Raw genomic sequence first — 16384 nt, 5'->3', positions numbered from 1 at the left:
TTTTTTTTTATCTGTGATACGATGCTGACATTTGTATTTATTAATCTGTGATTGATCAATGCCACAGATTATTGATGTTGACAATGACAATGTCAATTTGACATTTGCATGTCAATGTCAATTTGTTGCTGTTTTCTGTTTTTCGTTTTGCTTGCCGTTCTAATAAATTTTCCTTGATGTTGTATTTTTAACATAGAATTTCATTCTAATTCAAATAAAACTGCATATTTAACAATGGCAGACCGCCTCACCCAGCTACAGGATACAATAAACCAGGTAAAGGTCTCTTTTCTAGTCACAAAACTGCCAACCTTTACGCTTGCGATTTTGTAACATTTGTATTTGTTTGTTTCAGCAAGCTGAGCACTTTTGCAACAGCATTGGTATCCTGCAACAGTTCTCCACGCCCAGTAAATTCCCCGGGATCGACCGTAGCGGGTCGCAGACGCCTCAGCAGCAGCAGAATCAAGAGGATTATGCTGCTCTGTTTGCGACGCTCATATCGAGATGCGCCAAAGATATTGACACTCTGATCGAGTCTCTGCCGAGCGAGGAGAGCTCCACAGAGCTGCAAGTCCAAAGCTTGAGAAGACTCGAGACTGAAAATAAGGAGGCAGCAGAGCAGTTAGAAGAAGTGAGTCTTGTGAATAAGTAATAGGTCACTTATTTCTTTGTAAGTGTCTAAAGCTTATAGTTTGTAGTGAAGGTATTGCATACATTCACATACCACCTCCCATAGTTAGTCATTCACTCACTCAAAGGTTGCCTTCATCAGATCATTTTTAGACACACCTAAGGCTATTGTACCATCGAGCAACTTTCAAATTGTACTATAATAAAATTATGATTTCTGTACAATCAATAAAGTCATTTTGTAAAGTTGTATTGTCCTGTAAAGTAGTTTTAATAATTTATAATGGTTTCAGGTGGTCCGTCAAGGTGAAATCCTTTTGGAAAAGATTCAAGGTGCTCTCAGCGACATAGCACAGAGCCAGTTGGACATGCAGAACCCCACACTCATCCTTGGCAAAGATGTCAAACCACAGTTATAGGGATCTAGGAAGCACTAACACTCTCAGAAGGCGTAGCATAGCACAAGAAGCTGACTAAAGTGGTATGCTAGTCCTTCAGATATTAAGGTAGGCTTTCACCAAACATTTAAATATGTTTAGATCTATTGCTGTCTTGCTCTGCTATACTGTTAAAGTAAGGGAGTAATACATTTAATTTCGATTAAATATGTATTTGGTGAAAGTGATTCTAATAGGTTAAGTAAAACTACCTCTAAGTGACTAAATTATAATAAAGGTAGTCTAGAAGAAATCACTATAAGATCGCCTATGCTATACCTATATGTTAGATTAACATTACTGTGTTTGTCCACATAAAGTCCTAATGTAGAGACTAGAAAATAGTATAAAATGTGAAGCATTTTATTGAGAAACATGTTTTTTATATATATTCTAGTCTCTTTCATAGTTATACTAAGCACAAAATAATTATATGAAATTATTAAAACTCAACTACTTACAAAAAACAAGAAAATTCTTTAATTGTTTGTGATAATGTTAAGAGTATAGCTGCAGAGAGAGGTCATATTTGAGTGGTTTTAAGTCTTCTAGTATAGTTACATAATATGATCAAAAGACAGCCAGTCTTCTGAACATTATTAATATCTTTTATCTTGTTTTATACTTTTTTACAGCAAGATAATTGGCTATAGGAAGGAAAATTACTCTTGAATATTCAATCATATTTATTGCTCCCCTAAAATTTATATATACTGAGCAACTATAAAACTGTAACATAGTTCTCAAAATTTAATATAGATTATTCTAACATTACTAGGTGAAATGTATTTTTTCTTACTTGTCGTAGATTTTGATCAATCTTGGAGTGTCTTTTTATTTGAATTAATTTAAAAACTAAGTTATAAAATAAAACATACACAAATGACAAATACAATTAAAATGTAAAAATGATTGATTTCGTAATCAAACCATTTACTTTGGCCGTAGTTATTTGTTTAATAGTATTTTTGTTTTTTTATTGTTTACCTTTGTCGCCAAATAAGAATGAATACAGTTTTGGGCAGGGAGTTTGAAAACTTTAGTGTGGTTAAGTTTTTATGTTCATTGAAATACTGTAGTTATTGAAATAAAACTTTTAAAAAGCTCAAATACGTAGGTATGTTATAAACTGCCATTAACTCAAAGCTATATATTATTAATATGACTGTAAACATAGATATTGCAAGAATAGCCGTGATCAAACACTATCATAAAGAGTGTTACCAGGGCTAACTAGAATTATAGCCATAATATCGCTCAGTGTTGAATACGGCTCTCTACATCTGAACTACCAAAAAATGCGGTATGAGACACCGGCTCTAGACCAGACAGCCGGCTAGCGAACCTCGAGACTTTCCGAACGACGCATGCCCCTTCAAAACATACCAAAGAGGCTCCTCTCTCCTCGACCAACCTGTCGCCGGCAGTTGATAACCGACCTCCATGCCGCGCGCACGACGCTCGCTCGCGCCATTACCAAACGCATCTTCAGTGAAGTGATCGAACTTTTTCGAGCTCTTGGACATCCGTTTTTGAAATTCGAACTAGATAGTGACGTTTTGAAAGCCGTGTTTTGTTTTTAGCGGAAACTCGTGGTGTTGAAGTTTAGTTTTTTACGAGATGTTTTCTTTTTCGGAGCCGCGGAGGCTGTGGATGTGAAAACTGGATAAGGCGGTCCGGAAGAGGTCAGCCGGCGCAGCTTACTTCCGCAACAGGTCTGTATGCCGATTATCTTGTGGATGCTATAACAACGAATGGTGAAACTTATTGATGATTTTTTAATCTTTAGAGTTAGGTATATTTATCACTATCACTAGGTCAATGATTTCAAAAGGAAGGATACGACCGTCAGGACATTTTGTCTAAAGAAAATGTCACCCGCTTGCTGTCCCTAATTTCATACAAATTATGACAGATATATGAGATTTTAGGGCCAACACGCGAGGGTGCCATTTCCTAGAGCGGTTGGGCCTGTCTTTACGCTAGTAATATTTAAGTCTCCCCGCGTCTGCGAGTACGATTAGATATTTAAAACTACACAACATATATTGATGCGTTTTGTAAATTAATTAAGAGGAAGATTTATTTTGTTTAACATATTAGAGTTTAGAGTAGATACCACTGATAATTTCGAGATTCCTAATGTAAAGTAGTAGTTCAAAAATATTTTTCCTGCCCTTACATTTTCTAAGCTTCGTAGACCTTAGTATAAATAATGGGGATACTTACTACGAATTCAACGCGTGCGAAACTATACATGCTGTGGGCACCCTTATAACTCCGGTACCTACCTACATTTGTTTGATGAATGTTATTGAGATTTGTCATTTTAATTCTGACAGCAGATTAGCAACATTGTCGCGTGAATTAAATTAGAAAATGCTCTTAGCACCGCCACCACCATGTCTACCTTTTGTGCATTTATTTGTGCAATAAAGAATTAAGTAAATAATAAAATAAATAATAATAATTAAGAAACTCAGGCGTAGTTTAAGTAAAAAAAAATATGTAGGTATTTATTCAAACTGACACAGTTACAGCTAGCTTCTATAATACAATACAAGTAAACTTAAAACTAACTTTAACAATGCTTTAACAATTAAGTATATTTATTTATACTTTAATTGAATATCTAAGTCAGCTAATATTGATGACGCACGACCTAGATGGCTTTGCTGGGGTGGCTGGTGCCGTAGTACAAATGGGTTCCGCTCATCTCGCATAATCTTTATTGACCAAAACTCATTTCGCATAACTCGTATGGTCTAAACTTTTTTGGCCGAACCATCACTTTGCCAAGACTTATGTGGCATAAGGCTCGTTTCGTCTAAAACTCTTTAGGCACAATCTTTAAACACCTAAGTTTCGTTTGCTCAAATTTATGTGCGTCTATACCTATGTATAATCTTGTTTCTACTAATGTTATCTTAATAAATAATATATTAAGTATGTAGTAAATGTACAAATTGTGATATTTTTCTCCTACATCCCGAAAATCACGATATTGTATGATCAAAAAATCGAAAGTTAAAGACCAATATAATTATTACAAACCCCATGAGATCGAAACCTAAAAATAGGTGCGACGACGAGCAAAGCGAGGAGGAGCGCGTTAGGTGCACATGTTCATCAAAACCAAAGCGGAGCGCAGCGAAGCGGAGCGAAGCGGAGCGGAGCGTTTTCCAAACAGCGGAAACAATACAAGGCACCAGTTTGCGCTATGTAGGGAGACGCTCCGTCAAAGTTAAAGCCAAACGAATATTATTACTTAGTATAAACCTATGCCATAGCATTATTAGGCTTTTCAAGATTTGGCAATACCATTATTAGGCTAAACAATGTTATGCGAAATAACTTTTTACTAAACGAGATTTATGCCATACGATTTTCGGCGTAACGAGACTTTGACCAAACGTTACTATGCAATACGAGATTAGGCAAATAAATCTTATGCCAAAAAAGGTAGAACCAGTATAAATATATGGGGACATCCACACACGGCCATCCGACCCCATACTAGGCAGGACCTGTGATATGGGTGTCGGATAGCGGACAGCTGATATCTACACAAATACATAGATAGATAATAAACGACAACCAGACACAAGGCAAACACAAAATGCTCATCACACAGATGTTTGCCCTGGGCGGGATTCGTACCTGCGGCCCTAAGCTTCGGAAGCAGCTTCACTACCGCCTAAGCTACGGTGCCGCCGTAGTGCTGACGAAGGAGACCTGGCGAGGGTTGGTAAACGTAGCCTCGAGCAGTAGCGATTCCAAGTCGACACAATACCACCATTAGGTACGCAATCAAGGAACATAAATAAGTATTAGTACGCACTACTCGCACTAGTCCTATTCGTCTTACCGCAATGCAAATGCATAGGTAGGTACGTAGTGCAGCGTAGTGCGTAAGTTTAGTTCTAAATTTAAACTGGAATTACGAACGATGACAATCGACGCATAATTTAAGAATATAACCTAGTGTCTTGGCAGCCAGAAGAGGTGCAAACGCCAAGGAGGTCACCTAAATATGAGTTCAACTTACGTCTTTAGTCAAATATAGCATTTGGCAGGATCGATTTAGTATGCTGTTTGCCTAATAAAACTAATGTTTATTATTGTTGTTATTGGATCTTAAATAATACTGTATTTACATGGTCAAGGTGGCGTTGTCGTTTGTTGGTAGGTAAGTCCTACTAACTCATACATCATGATTGAATAAAAACGTTTGTAATTTAAAAGATTACATAAACTAATAGATACTTATGCCACTCAGCGCGGTACGAGTATTTGTATAGGTATAGTTAGGTTAGGGGCTAGCGCACAGATTCTGAAGGTAGGGCTGTAGGAACAATTTTGATTTGGATGGATACCTTTATAGATATGTCCTTATAGGTACTAAAGTTCGCACACATGCACACCCATACTTAAATATTATATTACATACCTTGGTTTTACAGAGTCTTCCACTGTACCAATAGTAGATGGCATGAACCATTAAAGATCATTATTGGGGAATGTCTCTCAAGAGATAACCGGTGAAAATTATGTTTTAATTACTGTGAGCATATTTGGCGGTTTTAACAACCGTTAAGATTCTATTAGGTTCCTACCTATAAACTAATAGGAGAGTCAGTTAAGCACATACCTACCTCTACCACAGATAATTCTATTACTTACTTAACTATTCAGTTATACGCCTCTACCAACTGTCGGTACATTGATTTCTTTATCATAAAAAAATCATTGAAATTATGTTATATAAAAAAAGATACTTATAGTTAATGCACTTTAGTATTTTTTTCTCGATACGTATAGTAAGAAACATAAGTACATTAGTAGGTACATACAATAGAATACAGTCATAATTATGTGAATCAATAATTCACATAATTGGGAAATTTCTTAGCGTTTCTTATTATTTATGAAACTATATCAAAGCATCAACTTACAATGACAGTCAATCATACGCTGCATCTCACAAAGTTATGATTAACTTTCAATTCTGAGTTGTGAAGCCGGCAAATATATAGTAATCTTAATTATTACCTACCTACTGACTAATAGACAAGACGTGTAGCGCTAATTTGTCGAACTAAACGATTGAACGTCTTCACTAATCGGCGTCGAATCTATTTGCATTGGTCGCCTCATGGTGGTATGATTGATTGATGAATCTATAACTACTTGGTGTGCTGCGATTGTACCTATACTTTGTACAGTGCGACAAACTTATCTGTTGCCCGAGCACAAGTTTCGATCCTCCGTTAACGTTGCGTATCGTTGAATCTATGCGATACCTAATTCGAATCTACAGTCGAAATCGATAGCATTGAATGCTAGCGTTGGCTAGGAGATTCGAAGGTTCGTTTAGAAACTGCTGTCTTAACCTTATTATATCCTAAATTTCGCATTTTTTTTGTTTTTATTATGAAAATATTGTTGAAATAAGTGCTATTATTTAATATTATTTAAATAAATAAATAAACAAAGTGAAATTAAAATAATTCTATCAATTATTTTTAAAAGTTGTTTTAATTTTATATCGTATTATGAACAAATATGGACGTTTGTGATTGTGAAACCAATTTGACGTATAGATTCAAACAAAAACGCTAGCGATAAAATTTCGTTCGAATCTATGCGTCAAATTGGGTTCGTAATCGCTAAAATGTCAAATTTATATGGGCAAAGACTTTCGAATCTATACGCTTTCGATACCATAGTCGATAGGTGAATGAATTTCGAATCTATACGCTTTCGATACCATATTCGATAGGTGAATGAACGTCACTGTTATTTTTCCATATGTTTGTGTAGTATCGAAAATTAGTATCGAATCCTGTGCTCGCCCTACTGTAGGTACCGGTGAGAGCGAACTAAATTGATCCATATCTCATTATTTACTAATGAATTGTATATTGTAAAAGATTTGATGGGTTTATTAACACCGCAAGAGCGAATTAACAATACGAGCAAACTTAAAATCTTATAGAATTAAGAAATATTAGACATTTATGTGAGCTGGCACCGGAAGAGATAAGTTTGTGGCACTGTAAGTGTAAAGTATCGTATGGGCCCTGTGACAGCAAATCCATATATTTTATTTGTCATATTACTTATTAATTTGTTGGTTTTCAAGGGAACGAACGTTATTTACAAGCTCATTTACAAAGCATAACCACCTGTCAATCAAACGTTTATACTAAGGGCTCAGTTCGTTCTAATCAAAATCAGTTCCGCTTAGCAAATCGTCGGGTTTATGAACTTCTGATATCTCTTTTATCAGCCATAGACAAGAAGACGTCACATAATATTAGAAAAAACACACACACTCTTGTCGAGAAAGTTGCGCCTCATCGAAACCGGCTTGGGGTCCGGACTAACCTTACCACTTGTCTACGTATATTTTATATGTATTATACGTAAGTACATGAAATATATATTACTCTTTATGTCCTTATATAATATTCTTATCCTAATATAAATATGTAGGTACTACAGTAGTTATTTGTTATTTTTTAAGTAGTTTTAAAAAACAGTAGATCAGTAGAATGATGATATCGGTAACTAAAAAAATCATTATTGAAGGTTGCAGGTTCGATTACCATCAGGGACAAATTCACTAAGTTCTTTAGCGTAAGGTACGATTCCCGAGCTTTACCGATTTAATTTTCCTTTTTCTTAATATTTTTTGTATTTTATTATCTGCTAATATATATAGATTTGTTTCAGCCAGTAAAGTAGCGTTAGGAACTTATAAACCTACATACATACATATGCACTCATGACTGTAATCCCCGAAGGGGTAGTCAGAGGTCGCTCACAAGCGAGCCACTTTTCGCAGCACATTTGTACTCACGTGATAGGTTGCGAACCATATCGCCTTATTAAATCTCTAATTCCCTTATTCATTATTTGTTTTGGTGAGTATATTTTTAAGTAAGTACTCTATTCTAACACCACCAAATATAGTCAATAGAAACATAATATTTTGAGTCTGAGATTTTGCGTCGCTTAACCCACCGAAACATCGAATAACAAAACACCTACGTTCTGTGAATATTTACGATTTGTCTTCCTACTTAGACTAGAAACGTGATTCAAAACAAGTTTTAATTTTGAACCAGACAAAAAGAAAATGTTAAATTTGCAAATTTATTTCCAAGCAGATAAAATCGTTGTGTGTGAATAAATGAGGCATCCACAATTGAAAAACAATTCTATGGGTACCTACAATTTAAAAAGTTTTAAGTAACATTTTATGGTTACATTGAAACTCGTTTTTTTTTAAATATTTGTCGGCTGTCCTCTGAACATTATAGAGACAAAAATAGGCAAGTATTTTTTATATAACTTATTTAACTAAGTATATACTTTGGGAAAGATTCTGAAAATGTGCAATGAATTTTGGCTTTTGATTCTCAAAATACTGCATCTTTCTCCAGGACTGGAGGGTTCTATTCTATTCTATTCTCTGTGGGGGTGTAAGTACCTGCACCTGGCTCTCTCGAGTGGAATCTTTGTGCATATCCCCAAGGTCTAAACTGCCTTCCTAAGCTTGGACCATTTCCTACCACGCCGGTCCACTGCGGGTTGGTGGGTTCACATATCTAGATATGCAGGTTTCCTCACGATGTTTTCCTTCACCGTAAGAGCGATGGAACTCATTGGTACATGTCAGCGCCGGGATTCGAACCCGCATCTCTTGCGTGTGAAGCGGGCGCTTACCCGACTGAGCTACCACCGCTCTGACTGGAGGGTTTTTGCAATAATCTCCACGCTTCGCAGGCGTGTTGGAAGTAACATCATACCAGTATCACCCAGGGCAGTTGGCATCATCTTGTTTTTAATTTTGTTTAATATATTTGTTCTACCTATCGCAGTTTACCTTGACATTTACCGTGAGGCCCGGTGTGTGCATCCTCTTAATTTGTTTGGTTTAATGTTCTTTTTTGAACTCTGAAGCGAGTTCATTATTTATTTTCATAATTTTTTTAAGGTCGGGTTGCAGTTGAACTCTGGTTGTAAGATAAATTCATTAAATTTGTAGGTAATGGTACGTATGAATATCAGGTAGGTGCGTAGACTCTTAGGTTATTCTTAGCACTTGATTAAAGTTTTTGTGAAGCATGATTGTTATATATATACTTATATTTTATGGCGAAAATCCCAAATCGGATTTCTAAAAACAGCTTTCTGCAATGTCATAGAAACCGTTTTATTGCTGAAATTTTTCCGAATAAACTTGGCACAAGTTTACTGAATAACTTTCTGAATGATAAACTAAAAGTATCGTATACTTTTCGGTGTTTTCCTGCATGCAAAATGCAGTGGTTTTCTCACAAATTTAGACAGCACTGATATCGATTGATCATAAATTTCGTAGCTGCAACTTTTATACCTCACACTCACTCACTACTGAGTACAGGTACAGTCAGCCAAAGAGATATTTACACTACTTATACACTAAAATTTCCATAATTCTTGAAATCTGCATACGAAGGAAATGTGATTTGTAGTGTGTGTCAAATTAATGTTCTTCAACTAATTATCCTTTACATGCTGTGACGCTTAGAATAATTACTAATGACTGGGGGTGGATAGGTATAATTGTGTATTTTGTGGACTGTACATTGAGGTAATAAAACACAAGTGCACATACACACACAAAGCTATACAAAATGCATAATTCTCCGATGCATTTCCAGTTCTTATCACGAACCTTCGTGCCAGTAGACATTTTCAGTCAATAGGGGGGTTCCCAAGGTGTTTCGGCGTTAAAATACCTATTCTTGTTACACGGAATTTTGATTTGTTTTTAGATTCACTTGTAGTCGTAATGTTACACAGAATATTGATTTTGTTTTAGATTCACTTGTAGTCGTAATAAAATAATACAATAGACAACGATATCGGAACAAAAAAGATTTGATTTGACCACACGAGGCCATGGATGTTTTATTTAGGTAAATATTTATGCTTACCATCATAATTGTGAAATCAATTCATTTTGATTCCAAAAATCATTGTCAAAACAAGTTCGCGACTGTATAAAATTTTCACTCTGTATCTATTTGGTATCTATCCCATATACCTACCTACAGTGCCACAAACTTATCTGTTCCGGTGAGAGCTCACGTAAATGTCTAATATTTCTTAATTCTTTAAGATGTTAAGGTTTCCCCTAATGGTAATTTACCCTTGCGGTTTTAATAAACCCATCTAATCTATATCAATATATAATTTATTAGTAAATAATGAGATATGGACCAATTTAGTGAACTGTCACCGGAACAGATAAGTTTGTCGCACTCTAATAATGTACACTTTTCCACATAATTGCTAATACATAGGTAGTTATGTCAAGACTCAAGCTGTCGCATTGTTATTGCAATAGAGCAGCCCTGTCAATCAGGTTTGTCGTTCACTTTTCAACATGATGTAGGTAGTTAGGGTACTTGTTTCACGGACTAGTTTTTCGTGAAATTATTTGAACACTGGTTAACACAATTTTGAGAGGATAAGTAGTGCTCTATTCACGCAACTTGAACAGTTTTCCCGTGTCTGAATTTATAATTTGTTATGTAAGTACTTACTTAATACTTAATCACGACCTACTATTGACAATAACATGTATTTTTATAATAGTGTAGTCATTCTACGTCACATTTCGTAAATCGCAGTTTAGATACTACAAAATCTCATTGATAATAATAATACATCTATGTATATTTATTAGTTCGCCGCAGACACCAACCAACTGAAACAAGTCAACACTGAGTAAATAATAAAATTACTACAAAATGGTTGCAATGACACACAATAAATAAATAACACGATAGCGGTAACATCACCGACCGTGTTTTAGCTTGTTAATGATAAAAATCTAGATTTTCGTCCCAAATTTCACGGTTGCAATTGTGCGCACGCGCCGCCACAGCTGTCAGAGACGTGGGATCGAGAAAACACGAGTATACTTGTATAACTACAAACTTATTAAGCATTAGTTAAGTAGGGTCTTTAATCCGAAGTAAACTTTAGACTTTTCATTACTTATGTATGCAAGATACTTAGACATAAAGACACCAAATCGTTCACCTTAATTTTGAAGGAACTTATAAGATTTGTTTGTGAATAAATATCCATTCTATACCTAGTCTACAACACAATACCATATGCCTACCTCTACCTGGGTACCTCTGCATACCTATATCTACCTGCTAAAGTATTTCTAATTTATTGACAATTTCGTCAGGCGTAAATTTTAATGCACATATTCCAAATTCAAGGCTAATTTAATCGTCAACTTTAAAAATAAAACCTTAAACACGTACCAAAGAGGCTGCAGAAGAAAAATCAAGGCCACTAACAAAATAAAAGTGAAATGAGTATTATGCTAAATGAGGTCCGACCACCTCATTTGCAAGTCTCCGGGCGGAGAAGACTTAGGAAGATTTTATTCTGAGCTCTGCAAGAGTTTAAGGTAACTTATTTTTTAAGTTACCGGTTAGTTAAAAATAAGGCGTTAGTTGGATAGCATAGTATCCTAATTCTTATTCTAACTAATATTATTATGAGACGACCGAATGGCGTAGTGGTTAGTGACCCTGACTACTGAGCCGAAGGTCCCGGGTTCGATTCCCGGCTGGGGAAGATATTTGTTTAAAACACAGATATTTGTTCTCAGATCTTGGATGTGCCCGTAAAATGGCAATAGGCCCGCACCCTATTACATTGGGACTAACATTACACTCTGGCGAAAAGTGGGTGCAGCAATGCACCTCTGCCTACCCCGCAAGAGAGTACATTAGTACAAGGCGTGAGTGTTTGTTTTTTTTACTAATATTATAAATGCGAAAGTAACTGTGTCTGTCTGTCTATCTGTTACTCTTTGACGCCAAAACTACTGAACGGATTTGAATGAAATTTGGTATACATATGGTCTAGACCCTGAGAAAGAACATAGGTTACTTTTTATCCCGGAATGCCCACGGATAAACTTTTTAAGGCGAAGCGAAGCTCGCGGGAACAACTAGTATGTTATAAATAAAGCTTAGGGTATAATCATTCGTTGCTTATTTCTCACCCAGCCCATGAGTAATAATTAATAAAATGGCGTCACAGCTTTTGATGATGGGTTCCGCTCATCTGGCATAATCTTTATTGACCAAAACTCATTTCGCATAACTCGTATGGTCTAAACTTTTTTGGCCGAACCATCACTTTGCCAAGACTTATGTGGCATAAGGCTCGTTTCGTCTAAAACTCTTTAGGCACAATCTTTAAACACCTAAGTTTCGTTTGCTCAAATTTATGTTCGTCTATACCTATGTATAATCTTGTTTCTCCTAATGTTATCTTAATAAATAATATATTAAGTATGTAGTAAATGTACAAATTGTGGTATTTTTCTCCTACATCCCGAAAATCACGATATTGTATGATCAAAAAATCGAAAGTTAACGACCAATATAATTATTACAAACCCCATGAGATCGAAACCTAAAAATAGGTGCGATGACGAGCAAAGCGAGGAGGAGCGTGTTAGGTGCACATGTTCATCAAAACCAAAGCGGAGCGCAGCGAAGCGGAGCGAAGCGGAGCGGAGCGTTTTCCAAACAGCGGAAACAATACAAGGCACCAGTTTGCGCTATGTAGGGAGACGCTCCGTCAAAGTTAAAGCCAAACGAATATTATTATTTTGTATAAACCTATGCCATAGCAGTGTTAGGCTATTCAAGATTTGGCCATACCATTATTAGGCTAAACAATGTTATGCGAAATAACTTTTTACTAAACGAGATTTATGCCATACGATTTTCGGCGTAACGAGACTTTGACCAAACGTTACTATGCAATACGAGATTAGGCAAAAAAATCTTATGCCAAAAAAGGTAGAACCTTTGATGATTACACGTGATTTTAATTTCGTTGTGTGAGGTTTGTCGACTTGCGAATTTTGACATTGAATCATCAAATCACCATAAATAAAATAGCAAACACTTGACGGTAACGCAATAATGAAATAGTCAATACCGTAAAGGTACTTATTTGTAACTTTAGTCAGTTTCATAACTGACTAAAGTAAAAATTTAATCTATCCCAGACACTTTAAAATGTTATGGCTAGTTTACACAGTGCGAGCCAGCGTACGAGTCAGCCTTCCGAGTAGCTGCACTGTAGTAACTCGCACTGTTTGGACGTAACTTACGAGTAACTCGTACGTGCGAGTTGGCCAGTAGCTCGCATCCGAGTTACGTCAACATTTTTTGTTTTCACTCGCCTGCTCGCCCGGCAGCAACTCGCCATGACAGCGGCTCGGCCGTCGCTCGCATCGTTTGGACGCGTTCGGCAGTAGCTCGCCAGTGCCAGCTGGACAGTTGTGAGTTTTTTAATTAACAAGTTAACCTGACATCGCGACTCGACTCGGATTGGGTCATTTCATTTCATTTATTTATTTCATGAACAATGTACATTGTATTTGAAAATGGTCTATGTGTTGTGTAGACAGCAAAGGCGAGCCGAGCTACTGGCGTACGAGTACACAAACCGAGTAGCTGTCTACTGGCAAGGCAGCAGCTCGCACTGTGTAAACGAGCCTTAGTTAATATAATTATATTTTTAGTTTTAAATTAGGTTTAAGCTTAATTAACACCCGACGGAAAGGGTGGTATATTATAAGTTTAAAGTGTCTGTGTATCTGTGTGTGTGTATCTGTCTGTGGTAGCATAGCTCCCAAACGGCTGAACTGATTTTATTTTTGGGTCATATCATAGGTAATGTCACTCTGTATGTTCTTAGTCAAGTTTCATGAAAATCTATTCAGCCGTTCAAAATTTTGCGATGGATAGGTAATTAAATATTTAATGAAAATAGTCTTGGCTATTAATATTGGTTGTGTATCTGTATGTTTCCAACCTACCTGCCAAGCGTGGAGATTAGGCATGGAGGATGCCCATGTCCTATAGTGGGTTTTTTGATATCGTATCAAATTTATAGATTATCTGTTCCAATCAATTGGAGTTCAATTTCGAGGGCATGTCATTTGTTTCCCGTGAATTCTGCTACTCATCTCATTATGTATTGTTTGTTGGTTTTCGGTTCATAGGATATCCGATTATCATGCTAGCATGAGTAGTATAATCATTATTATTATATACTTACTGATTCTGACGAATGAATAAATTTTGCTCTTCACAGATAGACATTAATAAGTCCAATTTAATAACCTTAAATAACCATACTAAGAAGATTAAAGAACCATATTAAGCAGCTAATAAAATCTTTTCTTGTATTATTTTTGCTGTAGCTAGCTACTTACAATGATTCACAAATTGATGCTAATTTATACAAACTTATGTCATCATTGGCCAACGGTCAAGCCTTGTTAAAAGGTTTTTTTTTAAATAAAATATCAGAACCTGATCAAAAAGTGTTTTTTTATATCAACGTAGCACCGCCTTTTCCGTTTTGGCATTGAATTAAGTATCATTTATTTATGGCATTAACCAAACTCGTTATAAATTCATATTAACCTAAGTTCGTGGCTGTTTCTGTGTCTTACCATTCTAATAATGCTTCTTTAATAATTTAAGGAAGAAAACGTTGAGGAAATCTTATAAGTCGGCATCTCTCTACTGAATCGTTTTTGTTGTTGACTGCCGGAAAAAAAAATCTGTCCAGATATTACGAAAGTGGTTTTCATTCATCGATAGATAGATATATTACACACATTTTTTTCAAATCGCATCGTTTGGTCTATACGCACTCCCTGTTTGCACTCCAGGTGCGGCTTCGAGCAAGGTCCATTGTTTTAGAAAAACACGAATTCATCGTAAGTAAATCCCTGATATCTACTATTAGGATATTCAGAAGCAAGACAACATTAATTTTATAAACGAGATATATTCAAATAAAAACGGATGCGCGCACGGTGATAGCTGGTACAAAAGTGAGTGAGTGAACAGAACGAACGAACTATCTCATTGAATGAATGTGTGAACGTGTGACCGAGTAGATCTGTAGTCTTCAGTCTTCCGGTGTTGCCTGGCTAGAAATTCTTCCCCTTACAGTCGGCCACCCTGACCTGCTGCGCGCCTCGCGCAGCTGTGACGTCCACTGGCCAGCTCGGTCAGCTGCGGCGGCTGTCTTCGTCGTCGGCAGACACTGTATGACGCGATGCCTCTTAAGGCCAACGTCATGGAATAAATCATAATAATAAGTCTTCTTAATGACTTATTATTTCATTAGGGGACTTCTTAATGTCCTTAAAATTTGATAGACTTCTTAATGCCCTTAAGACTTCAGACATCTTAATGCCTGCAGCTCTCTAACTTCTTAATGTTAGAAAAATAATTATGATGAAGGCTTCTTAAAGCCACGGCCGTTAAATGCTTCTTATAGCAATCATCAATATAACCTCTTAAAGTTAACATAACATTTTGATACGTCGCGACGCTTTACTCGTATCCTCTTAAGGATAATTATTGACCGAAGTTGTCGCACATTATGCTCCACTTACACATGCCTGACTTCTGAATGTCAGCATGTAACAGTTCTTAATCTGTTACGGTCATGGCTTCTTAAAGCTGTAGCGCTAATCAAACCAAGATCGATCTTAACAAATGCATTTTTATTAAACAAAAACAAATAAATCATCACAAGCGCTTATAATGAAAAATACAAGTATCAGAATCCTTTTAAAAATAATATAATTATCATGAACGAGATCACCTCCAATCTTAATCGGAGTCACAAGAGTTTCGGAAAAGTTTCAACTTATCCCTGGCTAATACGTTCTCATAGGGACGACTTCGGCCATGTATGCTTTTAATTACATAGCGATCATTGGGTAGGACTTTGATTATAGTAAAAGGCCCATCAAACCTTGGCATAAGTTTTCCACTACGTAAACCCTTCCGAATAATTTTTCTTTCGGCTAGGACCTTGTCACCTATTTCAAACGGACAAACGTCACGCCTTTTCTTGTCGAAATTCCGTTTCGACTGTTCCGATAATGCCATCAATCGCTTTGCGGCATCCTGCCTCATGTGATTAGTATCTCGCACGCAAGAGGGGGCGACAATATCACCTACAATTCTTGGTCGGAACCCATAAAGCAGCTCCAATGGACATTTACCGGTGCTATTATTGATATTAGAGTTTAACCCTAATTGAACTTTTGGTAAATGTTGTTCCCAATCGTTCTGGTTGTCATCCACATAAGCCACAAGGGCGTCAAGGATCGTTCTATTAAAGCGCTCGACCTGCCCGTTCGCCCTCGGACTTGCCACCGCGGTCATGACATG

At 36.5% G+C, this 16384-nt stretch overlaps 2 protein-coding genes across 4 annotated transcripts in view; both read left to right on the top strand.

The window, feature by feature from the left end:
* The first annotated feature begins 115 nt into the window (after positions 1–115).
* LOC105386198 (mediator of RNA polymerase II transcription subunit 21) lies at positions 116–1540 on the top strand. The gene is made up of 3 exons (XM_011556706.3): positions 116–276; positions 356–634; positions 927–1540. Exons 1-3 carry the CDS (start codon positions 235–237, stop codon positions 1050–1052), a joined length of 447 nt encoding a protein of 148 aa, XP_011555008.2. The 5' UTR covers positions 116–234; the 3' UTR covers positions 1053–1540.
* Positions 1541–2383: 843 nt separating this feature from the next.
* Positions 2384–16384, top strand: part of LOC105386197 — a 77911-nt gene continuing 63910 nt past the window's right edge. For 2 of the 3 annotated variants that reach the window (XM_048626540.1, XM_048626539.1), the window contains exon 1: positions 2384–2785. The gene's annotated coding sequence lies outside the window, so the exon portion shown is untranslated. The remainder of the gene's footprint in view (positions 2786–16384) is intronic. The other variant, XM_038118351.2, reaches the window with a different exon arrangement.

This window comes from Plutella xylostella, chromosome 16 (assembly GCF_932276165.1).
Source record: "Plutella xylostella chromosome 16, ilPluXylo3.1, whole genome shotgun sequence".
NCBI lineage: Eukaryota > Metazoa > Arthropoda > Insecta > Lepidoptera > Plutellidae > Plutella > Plutella xylostella.
This window is presented reverse-complemented; position numbering and strand designations above follow the sequence as displayed.